This window comes from Daldinia childiae (assembly GCF_008694065.1).
Source record: "Daldinia childiae strain JS-1345 chromosome Unknown Scaffold6, whole genome shotgun sequence".
NCBI lineage: Eukaryota > Fungi > Ascomycota > Sordariomycetes > Xylariales > Hypoxylaceae > Daldinia > Daldinia childiae.
The window spans coordinates 448,891-475,411 of record NW_022984647.1 but is presented as its reverse complement, the minus strand read 5'-3'; the positions used below and the strand labels follow the sequence as shown (position 1 = coordinate 475,411).

The 26,521-nt window shown below is 44.0% G+C and overlaps 7 protein-coding genes across 7 annotated transcripts; 5 read left to right on the top strand and 2 right to left on the bottom strand.

The window, feature by feature from the left end:
• Nucleotides 1–1,032: 1,032 nt before the first annotated feature.
• GL218_06038 (uncharacterized protein) lies at nucleotides 1,033–2,168 on the top strand (the record flags this gene model as incomplete). The annotated part of the gene is made up of 2 exons (XM_033582734.1): nucleotides 1,033–1,170; nucleotides 1,443–2,168. The coding sequence occupies 2 exons, from the start codon at nucleotides 1,033–1,035 to the stop codon at nucleotides 2,166–2,168; spliced, it is 864 nt and encodes a 287-aa protein (XP_033433868.1).
• A 2,731-nt stretch (nucleotides 2,169–4,899) lies between these two features.
• Nucleotides 4,900–7,053, bottom strand: GL218_06037 (Vegetative incompatibility protein HET-E-1; the record flags this gene model as incomplete). The annotated part of the gene is made up of 6 exons (XM_033582733.1): nucleotides 4,900–5,170; nucleotides 5,244–5,349; nucleotides 5,404–5,985; nucleotides 6,041–6,436; nucleotides 6,487–6,679; nucleotides 6,742–7,053. 6 exons carry the CDS (start codon nucleotides 7,051–7,053, stop codon nucleotides 4,900–4,902), a joined length of 1,860 nt encoding a protein of 619 aa, XP_033433859.1.
• Nucleotides 7,054–8,602: 1,549 nt separating this feature from the next.
• On the top strand, nucleotides 8,603–10,758 carry GL218_06036 (putative SWI/SNF-related matrix-associated actin-dependent regulator of chromatin subfamily A member 3-like 2; the record flags this gene model as incomplete). Its single annotated transcript, XM_033582732.1, has 8 exons — nucleotides 8,603–8,613; nucleotides 8,685–8,899; nucleotides 8,954–8,987; nucleotides 9,041–9,219; nucleotides 9,303–10,173; nucleotides 10,229–10,414; nucleotides 10,466–10,616; nucleotides 10,681–10,758. 8 exons carry the CDS (start codon nucleotides 8,603–8,605, stop codon nucleotides 10,756–10,758), a joined length of 1,725 nt encoding a protein of 574 aa, XP_033433860.1.
• Nucleotides 10,759–12,313: 1,555 nt separating this feature from the next.
• GL218_06035 (putative aig2 family protein) lies at nucleotides 12,314–12,862 on the top strand (the record flags this gene model as incomplete). Its single annotated transcript, XM_033582731.1, has 1 exon — nucleotides 12,314–12,862. The coding sequence occupies one exon, from the start codon at nucleotides 12,314–12,316 to the stop codon at nucleotides 12,860–12,862; it is 549 nt and encodes a 182-aa protein (XP_033433861.1).
• Nucleotides 12,863–13,256: 394 nt separating this feature from the next.
• Nucleotides 13,257–15,195, bottom strand: GL218_06034 (uncharacterized protein; the record flags this gene model as incomplete). Its single annotated transcript, XM_033582730.1, has 7 exons — nucleotides 13,257–13,276; nucleotides 13,346–13,519; nucleotides 13,579–13,661; nucleotides 13,722–14,442; nucleotides 14,532–14,640; nucleotides 14,721–14,903; nucleotides 14,977–15,195. 7 exons carry the CDS (start codon nucleotides 15,193–15,195, stop codon nucleotides 13,257–13,259), a joined length of 1,509 nt encoding a protein of 502 aa, XP_033433862.1.
• An 888-nt stretch (nucleotides 15,196–16,083) lies between these two features.
• Nucleotides 16,084–16,995, top strand: GL218_06033 (uncharacterized protein; the record flags this gene model as incomplete). Its single annotated transcript, XM_033582729.1, has 1 exon — nucleotides 16,084–16,995. The coding sequence occupies one exon, from the start codon at nucleotides 16,084–16,086 to the stop codon at nucleotides 16,993–16,995; it is 912 nt and encodes a 303-aa protein (XP_033433863.1).
• A 3,956-nt stretch (nucleotides 16,996–20,951) lies between these two features.
• Nucleotides 20,952–22,046, top strand: GL218_06032 (Phosphosulfolactate synthase; the record flags this gene model as incomplete). The annotated part of the gene is made up of 2 exons (XM_033582728.1): nucleotides 20,952–21,835; nucleotides 21,914–22,046. 2 exons carry the CDS (start codon nucleotides 20,952–20,954, stop codon nucleotides 22,044–22,046), a joined length of 1,017 nt encoding a protein of 338 aa, XP_033433864.1.
• Nucleotides 22,047–26,521: the final 4,475 nt, after the last annotated feature.

Here is a 26,521-nt window from a genome sequence, read left to right as displayed (position 1 = left end):
ACATGCTTGGATGAATCTAAAAAATATCCATATATGGTCTGCTTATACTACTAGATAATAGCTAGCATATCTGATACCATATATTGTGTATTCATTTATCTGGGATGGGCTCTGTCCAAGGACATTTATCGGTTCAATAAAACGGTGGAGATTGGAGTTGAATGCGTGAATACAGGGATACGCCCTGAACAGTGTCACCATCTCGAAACATTATCCTTTCCGAGAACGAAGAATGGGTACCCGCGTCTTTCGGGTGCGGCATCACACAGGCGTTATTATGTAATGTATATACGTACAGGTGTATGATATGGTTGGCAACCTTTTTACTAGGCAATGGCATAGCGATGCATTTCGGATATGCGGAGTTTGAAGGGGCGGGACATGGATGGCTCAGCTATTTCAATCTTGCTATCGAAGTAATTGTAGTTATAAAGGTATTTTCACTTCATTTATTGCAGCCTATGTTCTTAGTTGATCTAGAATGCTGGCTGTAGTGAGAGAATGTTGGCGTAACTTATGGATGGCTCGCTCACTCCGTCCTTTGCCTCTCGATATATGATTATGAGATATTTTCATGGATCTTACCCTACTAGTTCTTCATTGGTCTACCTAGATAGGTACCTGTTATTTAGGTATGACAAGGCGAGATGATTAAATATGAGTTATATACATGTATGTTGAATGTTTACCTACTACTACATACTATTGCACTATTGCATCTCCAAATGAAGCTATCTTCAAAACCCTGTTCTTCCCCCCACAGTCTCGGCGCTTCGTACCTAATGCACCTAGCGTGCCTTCCGGACTCTCTACCTATCTGGGAACACGGCGCCTTTCGCTTACGCGCGCCGAAAAGCAGGGGCAACTGAGCCTCATTTTGTACACGTATGTTTACATTATTTAGTTCGGATATTACATGCGTCTATTTCAACGTCGACACTTATAACACGGCTTATCAAAGTCTTTCTGCATTTGTTATATTACGTATATACTCATCCTGTATGTATGCATTCGGTCATAAAATCGTAAATAATGTCTTCGGTTGCGGTCTCCAGCGATCAGGTGTTGAGCGCCTTTAAGTTCGGCACGGGGAACTGGGATCCGGAGCACCGCTTCGAGACGTCGTGGCTGTTCCCGCCGTATGTGCTATTTGCTCTACGGCTGTTGATGGTAAGTCCGTTTTCTTTATGCGCGGATATGTATGTCCTATGCCCACATATTATATGCACATTTATGTCATGTATGTCGGGGATAAGCCCGAAAGGTGCCACTACGAACACCGGTACCGCGGCGGCGGATTGCATATAGTGGCCTAAGTTCGAGCCGATACTCACGATTGTGTAACGGTGGCGCGCATCTTAAACACACTTACTTCGATCTCTATTATATCCTGTATACCGCACGCATACAGATCAATATAAGCCGGTGCTAATCATATACAGTCCCTTTACGCATTCATAACATTGCTCTTCAACATCGGATACCAATGCACCCACGACGATTTAGGCGGGTGTGAGGCCTCGCGCGCCGAGTTCTCATTCTTCACGGTGCTCACGTACTGGGGCCTCGCTTTCTACATGCTTATAGCATCAATTCATACATTCACATACGCGCGGTACTCCAACCCCTTTCTCGCCCGCTTCCCACGGCCATTGCAGGTCCTACACGCTCTATTCTACAGCACCGTAACGACATTCCCCTTCTTGGTAACTATCGTGTATTGGGGCGTGCTGTACGGCTACGGGTCCGCCTGGTTCCCCACCGTCTATGGCGCCTGGTCCAACATTAGCCAACACGCGATGAACAGCCTCTTCGCGCTCTTTGAGATCTTCCTCACCCGCGTGGACCCTCAGCCCTGGATGCATGCGCTATGGCTTATCGTCATTATGGCGCTATACCTGGCCCTGGCGTATCTGACGAAAGCTACCAAAGGCTTTTACGTCTACCCCTTTCTCGACCCGGGGAAGACCGGATCCCTGGTCGCTGTGTACATCTTCGGGATCGGCGCTGCTACGCTTGTGATTTTCGCTATTGTGAAGAGCGTTGTTTGGATGCGTCGCTGGCTTACAGAGGAGAAGCTGGGGCAGCATGGCAAGTTTGCTGACTTCCCGCCTAGGAATATTCAGGAGGTCGAGCTGGGTGATATTAACGGGGCTGGAATTAAGTAATTCGGATGTTGAAGTACTGACAGGTACTTATTGATTAACTGGCTATTATGCGACAGTATGATAGGGTAAATATGTGTTTTTCTCTTTGAGCGAGCATCCTAGCGATTAAATATAATGATATCTGCTAGTACCAACCCTTCAAGATAGTGGAAATGAGTAACTTCGATATTTAAATCGAGTCATCCAAAATAATTGGATAAACCTTAGATATTTTGAACGTCTCAGTTTATGAGTATAAGGAGAACATATACCTGTGTCTTTTTTACACTTGAGGACATAGACGTATAGGATATCGCATCAACAAGAAATAGTCATAAGCGACCAATGCCGAAATATAGTACAAGCGGAGAGAGACGTGCAAAAACCAAGTTAAGACTACGAGTACTCATAAGTGAAAATAGAAAAAGCCCGACACAATATAGACAAACGGCTAAGGGTAAGGTAGGAAACGGAAGGGATCACAATTAACAACGCCCTCTTCTTAACCGTACAAGCATACAGATGGGAAAGTTAAAAGAAAACAGACGTATCTTTTCCTTCACTTGGTTGCCAATACCGGAATCACACATATGTCGGGTCCATGTGGCTAATGAAAATCATCTCTGAGGTATTTTGGCCTACGAACCATAAGAATTTCCGTTTGCTTGGCAAATTTCATCTAAGTACGTACATCATGCGAATGACAAAAGTACTGTGGGGCTTGGAAGCATTGTCCGGAGTTTACCCGTGTACTTTCAAAATAGCTAAGAGGTAGCCTATGCAATTTATCATTTCGGAGGAATATTACGTTTAAACTATTTCATAGGTTGGCCTCATCTTCTTTTGACGCTAAAATTTTTGTGAATGATTCTGAGCCGGTGGTTGTTATTGCATAGATATCAAAGAGACATTGATTGGGTGCATTCCGAAATAAGTGGATTTCAAGATATTTTTAAGCCAATGGTAGATAAGCAAGCTATCATTCATAAAACCCATAATCTATATATATCTAGGTACATATATTCACACCGACTTTTCAATCTTTTTGACTTGATTAGCCACAAGTTAACCACAAGGCTTCTATGAGATGTACCTAAGTACATCTCAACACGTGACCTTTGGTCACGTGTTTATAAAAAAAAATAATTGTATCATTAGTTTTTAATTCAATCAATCATCTATTATCTAACAGCTTCTGGGCTGTTTGTGGCGGCCTTTAGCCGCCTAGAGATAATACATAGCGTCTGCGAAACGTTTCGACGTAGCCGAAACGCGGCAGCAAACCCGCTTACGAAATAGGTAAAAAAGGGAGACAATAATATTAACTATATTAAAAACCGAGGGCCCCCCGTGTGGGAGACCACAATAGCCCGACTTTTAGAGAAGGCTCATGTTTATGTCATCCTTCCGAAATTTAGCCGTTTGTGAGCTCACGTGCCGCCACGCCGGGCCGCGCCGGGGGGAGGCTTTCGTTTTGCGAGGGCCTTGCACCCCCCCTTTCTCGCGGCCCGGCAGTGACGGCCCGATATTTTAACCATTTTAAATTATTTTCTCTTTTGTTTTCTTTTTTGTGTAAATATTTCCCTCAACTAATATCCCTTATAAACTCGGACATATTTCTCGTAACTCGTAACTCTCGTACTTTCATAAACTCAGGCATTATAAACTTTCTCAATTAAACATCAATTATACCCCTTAATTCCCAAATAAATTTAATGCCAAAATTTTACTTAGAACTGTTTATTACCGTTACGATTACTAGAACTAGCATTTTTACCAATTTCTTCTAAACTTGGTAGTAACCTTGGGTGGATAAAGGGGTTATGCGATACCATATGGCTTCGGCACTCGAGCCGCGTAGCAAATTTAAGCGGGCAGCGTGGGCAAAGGTAGTTTAATAGTGCGGCTTGCCCTTTACCACTTCGCTTGAGCCTAGCAAACGTCGAAGAGAGTTTATCAATACCGGGATGTACATTCCTCTTATGTTTCTCCATTTCTTTGCGGGAGCCGAAGCCGATACGCGCCGCCGGGCAGTTCTCTTCGTCACACTTAAACGGCCGGTCATGACGGTCATAATGCTGCTGTCTTGATGCCTGAGAGCTGAACCCTTCGTGGAAGTAATAGCATGATACCTTCTTACATTTGAACCAGTTGGTGCCATAGAAGTGTTCTAGAGTAGTCATCTCAGCTCTATCATTTGTTATTAACTTTGAATATTCTTCGACGATATGCCGGTTTCTCCTGATACTTTTACCCAGTGACGTTAAATTAATCTCGTCTCTCCTGTCGTCTACTAGTCGATTCCAAGGTTCCGCATGCTTCCAGATCATAGTCATGACTGGGAAGCAGCTGAGAGAAGAAAACTGGGAGTGGCCTGGAGAAAGCTGCGAGACTGTTGGAGGAGTTATTAAATCGGCATGAAAGCGGTCGGCGAATATTGTAACCGCGTTGGAGGTTTCTGTGTTATTAATAGGCCATCCCTGTGTGATTACTTCTGATTCGGAAATCATAGCAAGAAAATGTTCTGCCCAATGAGCAGCGGCATAATCTTGGAATGCAAAACAACCTTCTCTTGTGAACTGAAGCAGCTCTTTGTCTTGTCGGTCCTCTTCAAAATATTGAAAAGATAAATAGTAAAGGCAAAGGGTTGCCATAGAGTGTTCTGCCTCAGCTAGGGGGGTATACCCTAGATTTACAATAAATCTGGTATACAATATTAACAATAACATGTTTTGGCTAAGAACATCAAGACTTACAGGGATGCAGTGGTATGAATAAAGTCCACACAGTCACCGGGAAGGACTTCAATCAATGAGCCACATATTTCCGTCACGTCAGAACCTTGAGATAGTCGCCGCGTGCTGTCAAGGGCTTGTTCGTCTAGGCTGATTGAAATGGCTGCTTGAACTTCTCGCCATCGCAAAGGTCTCCTCGCACAAACCATTAGAAGAAGAATCCTACGGGCAACTTCTGCTTGATTTCTGTTCGGATTCGACGTAATTCTGCGTAGATTTCGATCGTAACTACTATTCGTTAGCCGGTGAAACCATATTTTAAATCATACACATTCTGTTGTTAAAGAGTGATTCCACTAACGCTTCCTCAAGACCACTTGGAAGACTGTCGAACTCTTGGCGGAGATGATGACGAGTCGGTTGGCCCTCTAGATTAGCCATGACGAGTTTGGCATATAAAAACATTCCTGTAGCTAACTTAATATGTTATGGGATAGGCCTAGGAGTTATCGAGGAGATACCATCAGACTTATCTAAGACATTATGTTGGATATATCCTTGTTCTTCTGCATCCAGCTCGAACTTCCGCTGCACCACGCTAGCTCTGTGTCCAATATACACCTTTAGGTCTTCTATTATGTCTTCACGATTGATCTCAATCCTTGTCCCCATCAAAAGAGCTCTTCTAATATCCGACTCGTCACGACTGGAAATGAACAGCCGTATCTTTCCAGGCTTATTATTGTCGCAAATATTGATAATATTGTTGAGAAAATCCAAGGTGCATTTTCTTTCGGTAGAATCGCATTCATCTATACCGTCAATAACCAAGAACGCTAGTGGAACGGCCTGTAGCATGTTGCGAAGGAGTCTCTTGCATAGCTTCGTGGAATGTAACGAACTTTCCCCACTCCTGATTGCCTCGTCGTAGTAGAAAGGTATAAGATCGTCTTGCTGATTTATTAACTGACTTAAGAGCCCTTTTGCGATTGATGTGAATGTATTCTTATCTGGATCTCGATGTTTGCAATAGAAAAGCGCTATAGGCCCATGATTCTTCTTTTTGATCTCGTCCACGATCACAGATGTGAGTACACTCTTACCTATCGAAGGAGAATTTAATTAACGCAAACATTGTATGGAAATTTCATAACGTACCTGCCCCTGGAATTCCACTCAGCCAAATAATAGAAGATTTGGGTACTTGGGGAGCTACCCACGCCTCGATTTCATTATGCTGGAGAATCCAATGCGCTGTTTGTCGGTTAGTGACGTCCAATTGTTCTTTCCGTACAGAACAGAGAAATTCGTGATCTAAAAGTGACTTCGGTGCCATCATCCATTGCATAATATATGCCTTCTTTTCTGAGGTACGGTGAGCCTGAGCCTGTTCGAATTCCTCTTGGGTTTTTCGCCTATCGTATTCATAGTTCTGGATGTGAATTTGGGTTGCATAACTTTCTACAAGAGCTTTCTGGCGCTTAAGATCGCTAATAATGTGATGAAATCGGCCGTTGAAATCCTTCCAAAGGGACCGAAAAAAAAGTCGTATCACTATATTATTGTTAATGAATCAAAGGTATATCTGATGTATTATCTCTTACTGGACTGCCCAAAAATGCGCAAAGCCTGGATATGAAAATCGAAGATATCGACCCAAATACATTGAAGAAGTTCCTGCATTGAATCGCTCTCTCTGAACAAATTCTGGTAGATTTTGAACGTGGGTAAGTTCTCTGCAATGAGTTGATATGCATCGAGTAGTGCGTCAAATGACTCAAGCCAGGTTGCAGCAGTCTACATTTTGGAATAGTCAACTCAGCATGTCCATATTTATGTCCGACTAGGTATATACACACCAGAAGCAGAAGCTTTATTGGGCCCCATATGAATGCAAGCATTTCGGAAATATTTAGGAATGTTTCAACAACTTTTCCAAACTGCTCCATAGCTTCCAAAAATGAAGAGATCCTATCCATGTGCATCATCTTCTTCCGATCTCGCTGGTCTCTCTGTATGGCTAATATGGTCACTTTCAAATCATCAAGTGTGGCAACTTGAAATTGTGCTGTTTCAGAAGGAGTCAATCGACTCCTGAAAGCGGCCAGGGCCTTATCAAAACCGCTTTGAGGAGCGGACGCTTGAGGAGAAACCGACGACGTTGACGCCATACCTATCAGAGGTTCATGTAAAGCTTTTGTGTCTCGTTTTCAAAATGTCGGGGATTAATTTAAGCCGTAAACTACGAAGTGAGTTTAGTCTAGAGGAATATTAACCATAATATGGGAGAAAAAAAGAAATGTTTTCCGCTAATTTACGACACAGCCTTACGTCCATCTAATCAGTGCCGGTATTTGGTTAACCCCGGCATGTTGCACGCTGTTTAGGTACCTATGCATGCATAGCCACATACCACAGCCTACAGGAACGCCTTGCAGTTAGCCGTATGCCTTTTTGATTAACTTTAAGTTCTCCGACATATATTATAATTCTAAAGTTATGGGTTACGACAGTTTTAAGCATGAATTAAGCAATCACAATAACACCCCAGAACATAATATCGGGCTAGCCTCGTCCTACAGAGAGAGTATACGTTCTTTTGGTTGTGACGTCTCTATCATGGCTCAGGATTCATTGTGGGATGACACCGTTTTCCAGGAGCTGCAGAATCAAAATAATTTCCAAGGAGATCCGAATACCAACACAAACGGCCGCGAGACATGGTTGACAACCGTATGCCAATGGGCAGATAAGTCATTCCAGCCGAATAGGCCGGATAACAACGCCCTACAAGCCATTGATGCCGAGACCTTCACGGCTGGGGGTGCCCGCTTCTGCTGTTACGGCATGGTGAGATTTTATTTAACATCTATTAACAATCTCTAAATGTTAAGGAATAGTATATCTAGATACCTAACGCAACTGTCAAGCTCGTGGGAAGCATGGCAGAAATCGCCGCCAAAATCGACTCGACTCAGCCCTACCAGTCTTTTGACGTATCAAAGTGTGGAAATTATTTTATGCTCAAGTTCTCGGACACTGACGTATTTGCTCAAGTCAGTGAACTAATTTCTCGTGGCCTCGTGGGGCTACAAGAACATCAGTCTGTCGAAATTAGAGCGTTTGCCGAGACATGTCGAATTGATCATGTATGTTCTCGGGCTAAGAAACCAAGTGAGGCAACACTCGAATTAGAGATAAATATATACGGTCCTGTGGATGATGCCAAAAAGATTGGAAATATATTAGGTTCCGCTAAAATCTTTCTTCAGGATCCAGACCACGGCGTTCAAGACATCGAGTATTATAATCCGCATATCATACAGTTCCCTGGTATCGAAGAGCCGCCACCTCGAAATGTAAAAGAATGTTTTCTTACGAATGAGTCAAGCCATAAAGGTGGCGTGAGGAGAATACATGATGGAATTGATCACACAATCTCAGCCGTGTATCACTCTCTCACGAGGTTTCGAAATCTAGAAAGAACTCAGGGTGTGCATATCACAACACAACTCTTACCGTAAGTTGATACTTACCTAAATCATAGAAGCTATTTATGGTTTCATTTACCTATCATATAAGATTTATGTCTTTAGTCAATGCTAATTTAATGTATTTATTATTCATAGACATCAAGAAACAGCGCTCTATTTCATGATGCAAAGAGAGCGTGGTCCTATATCTCCAAAATATAGTCTTTGGTCGTATGAGTGCAACATAATGACCCCATTGTAAGTAATATTGGACATACTTACTTCCCTGGTACATATATAGGTCAGTTAACGTTAACCTGGCTTGTTAGATATCGCCACAAATTGACACATTCTGAGTCAGCCGAGGTTCCTGACGAACTAAGCGGTGGCATCCTCGCAGACGACATGGGAATGGGGAAATCACTAAGCGCACTAGCACTTATCACTAAAACCGTTGATTTTGCCCAATCGTGGTCTAAAGAAGTGCCATCGACTACGGAAGGACTTCGTGCCCGAGCCAGCCTAATCATCGTTCCATCTACTCGTAAGTATCAGTCAAACAACATAACCTTCAATAAGGTACTTAGCAAGGTTATAGTGATTATGAACTCTTGGCTAAAAGAGGTTGAAAAGTAAGTATTCTCAAGATGATAGCCAAATATTAAACGGTTACTAACAGTGAAAGGCATCTGGATAAATCTATCGTCATCGCGAAATACTATGGGAAAGCTAGGAATGACGATATTACAGAATACTTGGGGTGTGACATCGTATTTACAACGTACCACACTATTGCCGCGAGTATGAATCAGAGGGATAGCATTATATTTCAAATCTCCTGGTTTAGAATCATTCTTGATGAAGGTAGGCGTTAAGTACCTAACCTAATCTAACATATGGTTTGGACGAGTCTCCCACGAACATTACTAACCTATGGCTAATCACAGCACATATGATCCGTAGGCGGGAGACGACGCTTTACCAAGCAGCCAGCCAGCTCTCTGCAAAATACCGGTGGTGCCTGACTGGGACTCCAATCCAAAACCGCCTCGAAGATGTCGGGTCCCTGCTTGCGTTTCTCCGCATTAAAGAACTTGAAAACAGAGCAGTTTTCAGAAATAATATTATATTGCCGTTTTCTGATCATTTCGAATCAGCCGTCCACAATCTGGCCTTTCTTTTAGATTGCGTATGCCTCAGGAGGTCTCAGGATCTGCTACGTTTACCTAATATTACAGAGAGATATCATTATGTGACTTTGAAGGAAGATGAAAGGAAGCAATATGACGATATGCTTGAGGACATGTCTAATATGATCAGTGAAAAAGTACGAAAGGCACCAGGAAAGCGTGATCATTTTGGTATCTTTCAAGTCCAACTCCAGCTTCGTCTTCTCTGCAACCATGGCACTTTTCAAAAGCCATTCACGAGTCGTCATCCTCGCGACCGAAAGGTAGAACGTGAGGAGTTTTTATATTCGCTAGGAACAAATGCCGAGTTTCTCTGCTCAATGTGTGGCGTTCCCATTCCTGTCTTTGATATTAGCGGAGGTCCCGGCTCACGTCAGTCATGCAAGCATAAACTCTGTAACGAGTGCCATTCGCAGAACCAATGTAATGCAGACCAAACTGACGAGATCAATGATTCTTCTTGTCCCTTATGCAGCAGAAATCTTGGGCATGGGGTTGGCTTAGTCGCGAAGAGATCTCTCGAGGGAAAGGACGATGACGATGATGGTTATTTCAACCGGTCTGGATTCTCGTCCAAGATACAGGCCCTTATGGAGGACCTGGCAGAAAGCCCCAGAGACGCGAAGAGGTATATTAAATGTAACCTGCCTCTTGTTATATTGGCGCTGATTTTAAGAATATAGTATCATATTCTCTGGTTGGACAAGAACACTGGATTTGATATCCGTACATCTTAGGAAGAGACGTATGCTCTTCCAACGGATAGATGGTGACCAATCTCTTCAGCAGCGTCAATATAATATGGATAGGTTTATACAAGATAGAGGCATCCCAATTCTGCTGATGAGCACGGGAGTAGGGGCATTCGGGTGAGTTCTCTTAGCATACCATAAAGAAATCGCCATATTAACCCCGCACAGTCTTAACCTTACAGTAGCTAACCATGTATACATCCTTGAGCCCCAGTGGAATCCGAGCGTGGAGAGTCAGGCCATCGGTCGGGTATCTCGCCTAGGCCAAAGCAAGCCCGTTTCGGTGACGCGGTACATCGTTCGAGGAACAGTAGAAGTTGTAAGTGCATATACGAGAAGATTGAAAGAAACCTACTGCGACCGATTACTAAAACCTGGGCTAGAGCATGCAATCTCAACAGATCCGGAAGGTAGATCTTGCAAACGTTGGGTTTCAAGACGTCAATCCCGATGAGTCTTAATACATAACAAACGCATGTGCATTGGAGTTCATACACATAATTTTGATTTGCAGCTCCACCATAGCTTCCGCATGTGGTTGTTATTTGCTATTGTAAACCAGCGGGTGCTTGGAAAGTAGAAGGCTTATACCTAGAGATCAACTCGAAAAAGGGGGGCTCTTCAGAAGCACACTTCATGATATCATATTGTAGATTAGTTTCTTTTATCAACGAAATAGTTAGGGATATATTAATTCTTCAAATATTCGTATTAAAATACCATCTACAAGATTTCAAATTAAATCTTGAGTGGTTTGATACTATCTCGCATACAGCTTTCATTAGCAATGCTGCTCAAATCAACTATGTACCTAAGGTAAATGAGCCTACCAACAAATTTGTACCACTAAAACGTGGTAATTAAGTATACTACGTAGAATTTAGTTTCGGCATCCCGTCGGGTTTGCTTTGGTACTGGAATATGTGATCTATGCTCAAAACGAAGACGCGTAAGCTCAGTTAGCATAGAGACCCAGTTTCATCTTTCTCCTACTCTTTCCAGCTATCAACTAGACTAACATATAATTGAGGAGTAGTTGTATACAGACTGTTGAGTCCTAAAGTAGCTAGGTAGAAAGGAGGATGGGGTACTCTAGATAGTAGTAACGAAGTTGACGCGTAGGCAACTTTACTCGTAGAGGCAGGTAGCATACCGATAAGCTTCATATTTTCCGCACCTAAGATGGAGTTATACCACACGGCGGGATTAATATTAGTAAACTAAACCCTTCTCACAATATGTGATGGTGGTCTCGTTAGAGCGAAAGCGGACGGCGAAAGCGATTTGCGGTCTTCTATAAACGAAGGGCGCCACAGAGGACTACGTACGCACTGAGTGGGGTAGGAGTAACTTCGGTAGCGTAGTAAGGACATTTAGTTTCTTAGCTAGCGGCTCTCCTAATTCATCTTTATTACATGGTAAGACGTAGACCGGGTCCCTGAGTCATTGTCCCTAGCTTACGAGGTGGGTTTTAGAAATTTGGCGGTCTCGTCTCCAAAGGAGGCGGTGCCAAGGATGATGCCAATGGATATGTCAGAAGTCTAATCGCCTAAGCTTAAAGAAAATAAAGTGACTAACTAGTCCATAGACTGTGGTTTTCTTTGTCCTGACCAACTAACACGACAATAGACTCCGTACCAAGAATTAAACGATTGTAAATTGGACAAACTATTCGTTTCACAATTGCCTAATGCATAAAAAAGGAAACAATCCAAGGGAAACCGATTAGAATACCTATGACGTGTCTGATGACTGAAAAGTATATTTGTGTGTAGTCAACATTTTATAAAAATCTTGATATTTAACATTAAATCGAAATTATAAAATCAGAAGCTTCCCTACGTGATTAACTATACTGGATAGACATCTCACCTAGATACATCTCTGGTAGATTATAAAGAGTCGAAATATTCCTTACTATTAGATAATCGTCCGGCGCCGAGTGGAGTCATTTGCTGTCACTACCGATAAATATTTGTCCGCATCCCGGCCGTGGTCCCACTTTATCATTCCGTAATGGAGTCTACTAATAAGGATGAACGAGATGGAGTTCTATACTTCGCTTATGGCTCCAACCTCTCTTCAGTTCAAATGCGCAAGCGATGCCCTAAATCTAAACCCATCGGCCTTGCATATCTATCCGGCTGGAGATGGATTATCAATGAGCGAGGCTATGCCAATATTGTGGAGGACAGGTCCAAAACAGGGGGCATTTACGGTATCATCTATCGTTTACATCCGGATGACGAGGAGTGTTTAGATATAAACGAAGGTGTCCCATGGGCTTACGAGAGGCGATTTATCGAAGTTGAAGGCTTGACAACTACGTCTACAGCGGAAGATAAAGGGGTGGAGGGAGTTGAATCAACTGATCAAGAAAAAAAGTCTGAGAAGATTCAGGCCCTTGCATATATCGACTTCCACCGAATCCGACCAAGTCGTCCAAAAAACGAATATATTTACCGCATGAACGACGGAATTGACGAAGCTATGATGCAGTGGGGACTACCCGAGCAATATGTTGATTCTGTTTTAAGGCCATCCATCCCCGCCGGGGGTAAGTAATAAATTTCAGAACACGATGGCTGCAACTAATTCTTTAGTACGTCGATAGTAAACCGATAATAATTAAAACCCAACTATGATCTACCCAATATGCTCCAGTATTCCCCAGTGTATGTTATGTTCACGTAAGCGCCTATATACACATGCATTCTCTTCCCAAGTCAATAATCCCCATAGATATGAAGATCGCAAAACCCCAATTACTCCATCTTCACCCAGTTCGGATATACTGGTATATACTCCCTGTGTACATGTACAAATAATGTCCCAGGTAAAGAGAGCCTAGAGTAGGTCGAAGTCCCAGCTTCAAGCTACAATCGTCCTCTGAGTAATATACAACCCATTCTCATTTTAAGTCTGGCGAACAGATCTACATGATACACGCGTGAATATCTTAGAGGGTGTAGAAAAAGTCTGTTATAGTACAGCCAGTCAGTTTGTGTAACATATGATGAAAGGAACAGGAAATATAGTTTAACGTACCTGGGTGATAATCACCAAGCTCCTCAATGCTCTTAAGTCTTAGTTCGTTGGACTTTTCCGTGTATTGATTCTCTGCCTTCTTCTTGTTTAGGTAGGCTAGGTAAAATCTAAGGGCCACCGTCGAGACTAGCATCATGATAGCCATCCCCAGAGCTGCTGAATTACCAACGCTATCTATAAGTAGGGGGTCAGTAAGGTGCCATCGAAATCATTCTGTTGTATGATTGGCTTACAATACGGGGGGTCCTGGTAGGCCTGGTTTCCAGAGATAGCGAATAAATGCGGGAATACGTTGAAAAATGCCAAAACTGAGCCCCTATTTATAAATCATTAGTCACCAAGAATCGAAATAGTGAGCAAACGGGGGGGTTCATACCTTCGCGTATAACCAACAAAGGACATGGCAGCCCAGGACATTTGTAGTACGGTAGAGGGGAAAATAGAGAATGCAATAAAGCATGTTGCGGCGAATCGAACTTCCTTGTTTGTAACCCAAATCAAGACTGCGTAGCCTATCACTGCCGGAATGAGGGAGACTGCTTGGACAATTCCTCGGGCGTTCGTCTTATCGGCAATCCTGCTGAAGAGTAGAATTCCAATACAGCCACTCACATACACGATGATGGTGAATAGCTGAGCGTTGACGTCGCTGTACCCAAAACCTTGAATGATATCCGGAAGGAAATTAGATAGCGACGACTGGCAAAAAGAGCCTCCGCAGCTGGTGAGTATGAAGAGCCAAAAGTGACCGTCCAGTAATACTTTCCAGATCTTTTTGAATTCTACGCTTCCCTCTTCAGTGTTGTGTGCTTTGGCGCTCCTTTGGGCGATGTGCTGCTTCTCTTCCTCGGTAAATCCGTATTTAAGGTGCTTCGGACTACTCGGCAAGAAAAAGAATACGACAAGAGAAAATAACATAGGTGCGATACCTTCGATAAGGAAGATCCATCGCCACGCTCTCCATCCATTAACGCCATCTAAGCCGTTATCAATAGCATAAGCGATCATGCCGTTGAAAGCGCCGGCAATGGTGGACATAGAAGCAAGAATGGCACCTCGTGTTGCAAACTCGGAGTATTGGTACCAAAAGGAGAGATCTATAGAAGAGTTTTGAGTTAGGAAATGAGCCATAGGATAAGGGGTATGCGCCTAAGTAATTTAGGCTGCTAAGGGAATATGAACATACAGAATACACCGCCTTGGACGAAAGACTCCGCTGCTCCAATGAGAAATCGAAGAGCCAATAGTTGTCCGTTATTCGAGATGAAGACAGTCATGACAGTCAAGAAACCCCACTGTTAAAATGCAAGATAAAAATCCCCGTTAGCCCAAATCCCGGATCAGAAGGGTAAGCTGGAGTCTGCGTTTGTCCTACCACTAGCATGGCTCCACTGAACTGTCTGTTCGGGTGAATCTTCTTGATCAAGAGCGTTCCCGGGAGTTGGAAAATAATCGTTGCCACCAAAAGCACGGTCGCCGCATTTGAAAAGTCTCCAGGGGAGAGGTTAAGTTCGTCACTGAGGCCAGCTACCTTGGCATTTCCGAGATCAGATTTGCCCTATACGGCAGTTAGTATAGACTGCCGAGTATAATGGAAACCCTAGTAGCGGCTAGTATAATATGCGACTGACCATCGTGGCGAAGAAGTAAACACTTGATAAGAGCGGCAGGATGAAGATGTCGAGTTTCCATTTTACTCTACGAGAAAGCTTCGGATCAAACTCTTCCACTTCGGCCTCCTTAGGAATATCGTCCATACTACTCGGAGTAATCGTTTGTAACAAGATATTTTCGCGGTATTCCGTTGGCTCTACCAAAATCTTGTCCGTCGAATTGTTGTTGTAAGCCATCTTTGCGAAGATGGTATAAATGTGCTAAGTGAGTGTTGTTGTGAGATAGAGAATAGAATCCGAATGTAAATGCAGATGTTTACGAGTCGGGATGTCTTATAAGTATCAAATCACACTCCGAAAAGTTATCCTATTGAGCGTAAGTCGCGTTTCGAGGCCCCAGCGCTGGGCATTACAGGGGGATGATGTTTCTAAAGTAGGCGCAGGCTGAGTTTACGACGAAGACAAACTATCGCTATAGTCGTCGATCATAACCGTTTTTAGTATGATACAACACCAAAAAAATCGTTGATGCACATCACCTACCTATCTAACCTATCTTCAACCATCAATTGCCCATGTCTCAAGGGTCGTTGGAGTGAAACCCCTCAAGCATTATCACGAGCGGCGTTTTGCAAAAGTAGCCATTTGCGATTTGTTACCAATTGTCACCAATTGTCACACTATGTCCGCGTCATTATGCAGTGAAAAAAAAGTCGTCGTACAACCCGGAAGCCAAGAGCTCCAACCCGGCTGCGGATTTGGACTCAGCCTGCATTCTGCTATTGGTTGACTAGGATATATTGAATAGAGCGAATTTCGCTTTTAAATGCCGGCTCCGCGTCTAGGATCTACAGAAGCCCGAGCGAGATTCGCTCCACCTTGTTCACTTATTGAACCACGACGGAACGGGGCACATGTCAATATGCCGGTCGAGTACAAAACAGAAGCCGCGCGCCCAGAGCCGAGAGGAATGTGGTAGGTCACTTACATACACATGTCAATCTATTTCCCGATATAAATCTTGGCTCCAACTGCCGTATAACCCAATAGGTACCTACAGCGTAACATACGTACACACACACATACACACACATACACATACACAGAAATCATATACCACACAACATGGACAAATTATTGAGTGCTTCAGTGGTACCCCTGAAGTTCCGTAAGAATGCGCTTCTTACCGGACATATTCCCTATAAGTCACTCGCCTCAGACCCACGTGTGTCTTACACTCTCTACGTGCCCGCCGAGGCTTACAATCAACGCCACCCCGATGGGGCTGAACCGGGACCCAATAAGCTTCCTCTATTAGTAGCTGTTCACGGAACTAGGCGTGACGTTTTTAACGTTTATGATCTGGTCCCCTTTGCCGAATCTACGCCGTGTGCCGTACTCTTACCGTTATTCCCCACCGGCCTAGACGGACCAAATGATATCGACTCTTACAAGCTATACCGATCTAAAACTGTTCGTCCCGACCTTGCTCTGCTGTCAATGCTAGATGAGGTGGCAACCAAATGGCCTGCCATCGATACAGATAAAATCTTCCTTATGGGATTTAGCGGAGGTGGTCAGTTCTCTCACCGGTTTTTGTACCTATACCCCGAGAAGTTGGCTGCCGTAAGCATTGGTGCTCCGGGGCGTGCCACGTTCCTGGACGAAGACCAAAACTGGCCAGCAGGTATTAAGGACGCGGAGAGCGTTTTCGGGAAGGCCGTCAATAGAGGACTTATCAAAAAGGTCCCCATCCATCTCGTAGTTGGAGACCAGGACGCCGACATTCACGGCGGTGACGAGTTCTGGGTCTGGGTGAAGAAATACATGGGCCAACCAAGTGACGGAGAAAAGGGGCCGCAGATTATCGAGCAAGGAAGATTTAAGACTATTCACGACCTGCAGGACTCGTGGAAGCGCGAGGGTATCGAGTCAAAGCTCGACGTCGTCCCAGGAGTGGCTCATAATGCTCGTGGTGTCCGCAGCTTCGTATTGGACTTTATGCTACCCCAGATTCAAAGGAAGCTCGGAAACTAAACGGAGACGTTAAAAACTTAGCTTCGATTCTGCTTTAGCTAGTCGCGATATTTATTTTTAGCATTATTCCACGTAGGTATTATGGGTGGGCCGAACTCCACCATATATGATATCTACCTGTACCTAAGCTGTTACGGTTGAAGCCCGAATCACACTAGGTAATCCTAGTGCACACGTGTTGGTTCAAGGTGGATTTTACTTGAAACGCTATACTATTAAGCGTTCCTTATATATTTCAACTAGCATAGGATAAACTCATATTCTAAATAAACACTATTAAGAAATACTGAAATGGCAACAATTTAAGTGTACCTGCAGAATATATAGGTATCAATCCAATTCTTTTGCCAACTACTTAGACCTCGTTTATTCGAATATTTTGGCAAGCTGGGTAATAACCAAAGTAGCAATGTGATGTTAGATGTGTTATCTTTATACACTAGTGGTTCCCAAGCTGTATGAAGGCCAACGCAGATCCGGAACCCTCATATTCCATTTACTATAACCTCCTCCTTTTCCGCCAGCCGATACATCTACGTTTTGGTACGGGCCAACGATAATTGTCGACCTGAGAGGGTTATTTACGAGGGAGACAATCTATTTTGGCCTTTTTAGAAGTCCATTCAGCCTTAAAGCTTTCACGAAATAACTCGAAAAGCGATTCAAACGCACCCCCTATTTCGCCAAAATCAGCAAGAAAAGAGTGAGTCTTGGAAGCTCTACCGCACTACTATCGTATGAAGAGCAAATCATGTTTACACCAGTTAGGAGTGTATAGAAGTAAATATATCCTGTATTTAATGTGACGAACAATCATATCTTTATTTATTGGCTTACTAATATTTCATCATTACTAAAAACAATTTTATCATAATGGTTTCTCCCTTCTCTCCCGACTACATTATAATCGGCGGCGGCACTTCTGGCCTCGTTTTTGCCAACCGCTTGTCCGAAAATCCCAATGTTAAAGTACTGGTGCTCGAGGCCGGAAAGGATCTTTCCACCGATCCTAGAGTCAACGTTCCAGCCTTCTGGACATCACTGATGGGCTCCGATGCCGACTGGTAAAAGCTTTGTCGACACACAACTGCTCCCTGAGAATTTTGCCAGCTTGGGATGCACCCCTTTTCCCGTGGCGCGACCCGTATATCGTCTCCAGATATTGACGCAATTCTCAACATCGACCCACAATACTTCTCGCATCCCACTGACCTAGAAATCATGGCACGCCACATCCAGGCACTCGATACGCAGTTATGTCCTTCGAAGGCATTAGCACCCTTCTTCAAGCCTAACGGGAAGCTCAATCACCCAGATGCATTCCACTTCGGGGATTTGGACGGGGCTAAAAAGTATGTTTTCGACACAGTCACTACAGCGTACCATGGTTGCGGCTCGGCGGCTATGCTACCAAGGGAAAGGGGGGAGTGGTGGATCCAAGACTTATTGTGTATGAGACAGAGAATATCCGCATTGTTGATGCTAGTATCTTCCCTCTTATCCCCCACGACAATATCTTGTCTTCAGTCTATGCCGTTTCCGAGAAGGCGGCAGATATAATTAAGGGTAATTGATCGAAAACATGTAGACTAGTCCTTGCGGACGATATTTACATCAGTTGCGCATGAATACCTAAGATAGTAAATATACTAAAAACTATCATCACGAAGAGCGTATTCCTAATTCCCTTGCCCTCCACTTCGCTCCTCTTTCTCTTTAGCCTCCTTTAGCTCTTCGTTATATTCAAGGATACTTTCGATTTTCGGTTCGAGGATACGTAACATGTTTAATGCAGTATGAACACCATACCATGCTTTCTCGTTAGTATTGACGAGCCTGGCCCTGGCGTCATTAAGCTGGCGTATTGCGTATGGCATCCACTCGAGAGCTGAGATAAGTGTACTTTCTGCATCGTCAGATAGAATCTCCCAAGGTTCAAGATCACAGACGTAGTCGGAAAGTATGAACAATTCCGCTAGGATCTTTTCTGCATCATCTTCATCCTGGACGCTGAAATCAGGAAATTCCGGCTTCGCCATATTGAGAAGTACGTCAAGGCACAATAGATCTATAAAGAAAGATTTATGTCTTGAGGCGTTTATAAATGTGGGAATGGTTTATGTGTTACTCATATCGCATATGATGCTCGAACTTTAGGAAGTTCTAATACAATAAGGGCAATTATTATTGGAAAGACATGATTGCACTTACGTATTACTCAATTAAAACTCATTGTGTGCATGATTCTTTAATGTTTGATAGTCAGTTTTAGTATCCCTATCACCTATTAGACTCTTAGCAAGGTGGTGTTGAGATTAGTGAGTTGCAATTATGATGGTAGAGGAGAGGAAACCTCATCTTTAGCCTTAGTCTAACTTGTACTAAAGCCAATAATGAGCAAGGTAACTATTATCATTCTAATATCAGGGATCCAAGTGGTGTCTGAATCAATGTGTTTGCCTGACATGTTCAGGATTCATCCCGCGTCTCTACAATGTGTCAATACTCTTGCTCACCAGTGACTTGCTAGGGGTACGTGTTAACCAACTGAAGATAACGGTTTGCGAGACACTAATTATCAAACCAAAACCTATCATGACTCTTAAGGATCCATAATGCATGGTCCTTTTGATTTATTCCTTGCCCAAACGGCGGGAAATGTGCGGCTATTCTACCTGGTCTCTTGAACAGCTCTAGGTTTGTATGGCTAAGGGGAACGCGAAAATCGGCTGGTAACTCTCATGGCCACGACAGCTTCCTGCGCCACAAAATCAAGAAATTATAATGCGCCCATATTGTTCCTTTCATAGATAGCGAGTCGATACTAACACGACGTCGTAAATGCGTCCAATGTTTTTACTAAACTACTTCGATTCTGATAACCAGTGTAACTATACCCCATAAGTGTTGGGCACGAAATGAGTTCTTAGCCCAGCTCAGGATGAAATGGTGAGACGCAAACTAAGCTATATCTGATCCCTGTTAGAAATGTTCTAGAATAATATTAGAAGGAGATTCCCAACTTACGCCTCCATATTTGATCTTTTTGATCGGGATCATTTCCAATAGAATCCTACGCACTCTTCTACTTTTAGCACTACGGCATATGTCCCAGTCGTGATACCACATATATGGAACCTGAGCAGGGGAAGCCCTTGCAACATCTCGTTCTAATCTACCTAATGCCTGCTCACTTGGCAAGTAAGCATTAGGGGTTCCGGGGTTCTGTTAGGGCTGTAAAGGTGCCATAGCGGCGTAGGCGGCACGGTTCTTATGTAGGTCTAAACCGCCTCTTGTGGGGCGTTTGAATATCGCGCCGATTCCACCATTGAACACAATAATAGAACCTATTTATCAAAAAGGTAATAAGTAAGTGTCTAAGATATGCAGGAAGTTATATAGATGTTTATAGGTATTTGAATTATGCTGAGGTAATTTTACATATTGACAACTGAAGACTTTGAAAGACGCAAAACATGCCACTTTACATAGGATGGGTACAAAAGTCAGGTCTTCACCAATCAGATGTAAATGGATAATATACCGTATCTCCCTTGCAACTGGAAGACATAAGATCAAGAAGAGCCAACAAGAAATCTAATATATGTAAATAAATAAAAACCTCCCCCGATCTATTACTATAACGAGGTTTAAATGAAGGATTTCGTGTTACTGTGTTGATCATTCCCATGCTGGTGAAATTGGGCAAATATCGAGACTCTTTGACATCATATGACGTTAATCATAACATTATCGTGACGCTATCTCAGTTCTACAAACAGGACAATAAGAAAACTCCAAGTATTAACCTTTTCAATTCAAACATAATGGATCAAGGAAACAGCATAGATTATAGCTACTAAACATCTTTGAATGGAATTTTGTAATCTCTGACTCGAGTCGAACTGTTAGTGAGAACAACGCCAACCACTAAAGTGAAAACATAATTTCCTAAAATGGCAACTCCACTACGCACCATCGCGGCCGCAGGTCTACGCCGTGTCCGCTCGGGCAAAGCCACGGGAGCAAATCTACCTAAGCCTATGCCTACCATCACTAATAACATCGTATACCGTCCCTTCACAGCAACAGCACCAATTGCATTGTCATCACCGCAACCCAAAATCCTCCTTGATGATCGGGACTCCGGATTCGGGTTCGTGCGGCATAACCCGGCGCCGCCGAAGCCACGTACCCGCTCCGTGACCGAGATCCGGGGACCATACTACAGCGTCATGGGCCCACGATACCTCTCTGATGTGCTAGAGACGATGGGCACGCATGTCGACGGGCTCAAGTTCGCCGGCGGATCTTTCAGCCTGTTCGCAGAACCTCCATTGCGACAGTTGATTGACCTAGCGCATTCGCACGGGGTTTACGTGAGTACGGGCGGTTGGATCGAGCACGTCCTAGCTTCTAGCGGCGGCGACATAGCAGGGGCCGTCGATAAGTACCTAGCCAAGTGCAAGGACCTAGGGTTTGACGTGATCGAGCTGAGCACGGGGTTCCTGTCGCTACCGCCTGACGACTGGCTGCGACTAGCAGAGCGCGTGCAAAAGGCGGGTCTGAAACCCAAGCCCGAGCTCGGCATCCAGTTCGGCGCCGGCGGCGACACTTCCGCTGCGGAGCTACAGAGTATCGGCACGAGCGACCCGAGCAAGGTGATTAATATGGCGAAGCGGTTCGTGCAGGACGCTGGCGTCGAGCGTGTTATGATTGAGAGCGAGGGCATCACGGAGAATGTGCAGGCTTGGCGCACGGATGTCATCCAGGCTATTCTACGAGAGTTACCGCTAGAGAATGTCATGTTTGAGGCGGCTGATCCGTCGGTTTTCAACTGGTGAGCTTTATTACATATTTAAGATTCTCTCCTCTAGTATACATATGGTCTAAGAAGCTGACTCTGCATTCCATGTAGGTACATTCGAGAGTTCGGCGTCGATGTCAATCTCTTCGTTGACCACTCTCAGATCGTCCAGCTAGCTGGACTGAGAGCTGGTATTTGGGGCAAGAGTGACACCTTTGGCAAGATTACTACTTACCGACCTTAGGAAATTTACCGAATTAGTAGGATTGGATAAAGATTTTCCCATATTGCCCTATTATTTATTAAACAAGATCATTTACGAAAGGCCGCTTATTATCGGTCGACGTTGTGTTTACGGGTCAAATGGACGCAGCCGTTTTTATCTTAATTTTACGTTATGAACGTCTAGGAGAGTGATTATTTACGCCACTCGGCGCCATTGCGAGTTGGGGTAGGTAATAGATAGGTACCTAAGGCTTCGTGGGTTGTCACCTTATTGCTTAGGATATTATTATCTATATTGACTCAGCTGTGAACAGACATTCAACAGCCCGCATGTGTAAAACCAGGGTTGAGTCTACCTTCACCTGCAATGCCCCTGAAGTAACCCTTTATGCATATCAAGATGTGCCAGTATGACGCTGTAATCGTTCGATACCACATGCCACACGAGACCCTTCTCTCAACTTTACCCCATCAAAAAATTCGGAATAGAGGCAACGATGATGCCAGGAACGTAACATTCGGTGTTATTGTATTCAGTGTGACATTACTTAATATCAGAAAACAAGAAACTTTTTGAGTCCATCAGCCCATAAGTAGTAGGTAAAATACACTTCCAAATATATTCAGAGACAATTAATGCTCATCCATTGAACCTCACGGTTCGGGGAGGTCAACCATGCATCTACTCTCTATCGCACTTATCCACCGACCTAAAGTAGCAGCATGCGAATGTTTCAGATGCTGGCGGAAGTGATCCGCCCGATAAAATTGCTTCGCCGAGTTGCATTCTCCAAACTTGTGAACCTCTTTCACATGATTGAGGCGGTCTTCCCAATCTTGTTCATTAGCATACATTGGAACGCCCTCTCCGTTCCGAGGGAAGTCTTCTCCGCAATACCCGCACGTATCAGATATGCCTAACTGGCTGGCGCTTTCCTGGAAGACATTCATATAGCCGACGCTTAACATGTTCGAACAAGCCCAAGCGTGTCTTCGAACGTGGAGGCTGTTCTCGTGCCGCTCAGCTTCGTTCTTTGACTTAAAGCGAGCACCACAGAAACTACACTGGTGCCGTTTCTCTGCTTTATGAGCACTATTGGATAGTTAGCATGTCCTATAGAGTTTGGAATTAATAGTCTAGATTCAGATAGACCCCAGATAGAATTGCACCTCTTACCTTAATTCTTCCATAGTTTCGAACTTCTTTGGTTTCTTTGGGCAACACTCGCAGAGGAAGAAACCTGAAAGGCTTTCTTTGGGAGAAGCAGGTATGTTTATTGGTCGTCGTTTATTTATTGTCCTTGGGAGTTCAAGGAAGCTCTCGTTGCTGCTCTTGTGGTGTAATGAAGACCTATGACCCTTCGATGGACTCAAATAGTCGGGTTGATCACGAGGGTTAGGTGGGCTAGTACCATAGAGTTTTGCCATCTCCGCCAAGCTATCCCCGCTCCCATTCCATCTAGTTGAACTACTAGTACCATAAGCAAACGAATAGGCAGAAGACATTGGAGAGCCTGGACTAGCTATCGAAAAGGTTCGACTCCGTACGTCTCTACTATCCAACATGCTAGAAGAACTTCCATTTCGCCGGATGAAGTTCACATCTTGTAAGGGGGACCCAGCCCGACGCTTCGCACTAGATCGAGTTCTTAATGGAACTGAAAATCGACCTTGAGTCTGCGTTAACTTATGAGACTGGAAGTTTGGAGGTCTCGCATTAGATGGCGCATGGTATTCGGCGTCATCATTCCCTTGATACGATGAAGGAGACAATAGTGTGTCTCCCCTAGACTGTGTGATTGAAGGTATGTCTCCGTCATAGTAAAGGCGCCTTAGGTAGTCGACAGAACTAACGGTATCAGATGCCCATGTTTCGCTGAGAAGAGCTTTCTGTGCAAGCCGATAGTACTTCATGAGTCTTACGTCCATATTTTGAGGTTCTTCCTCGAGCGACCAGGTCAACGTTAAAGGATCAAATGAAGCCGATGTCGCGTCAAAGAGTTCTACCGCAAGTAGGAGATAGGTTGAGTAGATTTGTTTTGTCTCCAATGTAAATTGAAATTCTGGTTGGCTCTCTAGGAACCTAATGGTTCGCCGGACATAGGATTGGATCCAGAGACTATAAAAAGCCGATAGCCACCATCTTTTTTCATGAAGTCGGTTTTCTTTTCTAAATATGACTTTCGAGAGCTCATCCGTAAAGGATTTTATATTAGAACTAAGTTCCTGAAAGGGTCGAACACAGCATACGCCGGGTACACAATCATCGTGCAGCTCGTACGTCAAGTGGCCACCATCCTGAAGCCGTAATATATCGATACAATTCCTAAGACACTTGATGGCTAGTGGAACGGCTTGTGACTAGAAGTAAGAAGTTCCTGTTAGCGGAAAATGTAAACGAGAGAATGGATACGTAAACTTTCAACCTACTTGACCATACTCTGTTTCATAGGTAATAGCAGCTTTGATGACGTCGAGAATGTATTCCACGGATTTGATAAGCAGGATTTCTTTCGCTGAAGTAATATCGATGAGACCCCAAGCAATGTGGATAGCATTTGCTTCGATATCATTCCTAAGTGATAGAGATGTATTCGCCATGATAGTCATAGGCGAACATAAAATCTCAAGTACAACTTTTATGTACGTGTCACCCTCAGAAACAAAAACATTGTCGAGGCGATCGGAGGCGTCTTGAAGACATGAACCAACACCCATATCTTCCAGAATATCCGGTCTTCCTTTCGTGTGATTAAAGATAGAATTGGCATCGATTACACCATGCGCATTGGACTTGGGACATAAAGAGATGCGTAGCATATGATCCAGTAGGGTACCACGTTTGCAACCTATAGCCTGCCATCGTGAGTTAATGGTTCCGGTCCTAGGACACGCTTTACATGGTTGATCGGGATCACACTTGGTATTGATCAGCACGTATATTTCATTAAGTTGTAACAATTGACATACCTTCTTACGAAGAAATTTGCATCTCCAACAAGCCCCAACCTCCTTTAATGTACGAGACAATCCAACCCAGGAACCGTGTCTCAATGAAGAGGGTACTGGTCGTGAAGCCATCCGGCTCAAGTCTTGCTCGTCCTCTGAAAGATCATGATATTGTTGGTTTGCCAAAGAGTTATTCCTTACACCTCTTAGTGAACCAGCATTTCCTATTAAACGATGAGTATTAGATTATGTCCCACTGAAAGGTATCTCTGTTGGTTACTAACCTAAGTTTAAGTCACTGGATGACATATTCATATCCATGGCTACATCAGTATGGAGGAAAGGGGATAAGCTGCTTGTATCGAGAAAATTTCTGGGTCGTCTTCCTGTGGTGTTACTGGGTTTCCAACGAGGCGAAGGCAAAGAGACCTGATGTGTGAATGGTGCTATGGAATCCTGAGTTGTCGTACCTAGCTGTTGCGAGTATTGCTCAAGGTCCTTTCCGAAGCTCTTCTTTTGGAGCCGGATTGTCCGGAGAGAATCATTGTAGGAATATTGAAGGTCGAGTTTAGCTGCAAGAGCTTGAATAGTATTCTGCTTAGACGAGTCGCAGTTCTCGATGTCATGATAATGAGCTGATGGGTTATTCGCAAACAACACCAGGGATGCATAGTCGTTTAAAACGATTGGATTATTCATATCTTGAAAACTTAAGCCCGAGGTAGGGTAGATGGATCATATCGGGTCTAGACTTACCCAATACCTCTTCACTTCCGGACCGCCTCCGCTCAATACCACTGTTGACTGTACCACCATAACTCGGCGTATTTTCACACACAGTGTCGATTGTGGCGGAATGAATATCAAATTGGTGAGAATTTGTGTCTCCGACTAGCATGTCGATTTCAGCGGAATCCTCTTCTATGAGATCCATGTCAAAGAGAGCCCAGGGTGTATCTTGGAGGTCTTCCAGATGGAATCCTTCTAAAGGTATAAGATTATTCGCCATATTTGGTGATTGGAAGCTCTAAGAGAACTTCGATGGGGCCCATCTAAGAGATCACTTGTTAACGATGACATTAACAAAACACTTTACACGGTTTCGAGTAGGCAATGGCTATCCAGAGAGACGGCCTAGAGATGTGAAGACGATGAAGAGCGGTCGGCTCATAGGGCATAAGGGTAGGTAGGGCTACCGTAGGGCTGACAGGGCTGACATGGCGGTCCGCTCCATTAAGGGGTTAGCGTCGGTCGGCAGCATCGTAGGGTCGCAAGTCTTCATCCAATCCAACATTGCCATTATCCGATTTATGTACCCACTGCAGCCCGTTCGTAGAGGCGGTCCTCCCGTAGGCATATAGCGGTCTTGAAGTACACGATATGAAGCGCGATATACCTGTTTATACTGGTCATTTGGTCAATTATTTCAGATTCCTTCACCGTCAATCACCGACTGTCCACCTTACCCAGCCCAGGTAAACACCAGAGGTAAAGAAGGTCTTGTAGCATTACGAAGGTATGGCATGTAAAATAAAAATGGCCGAA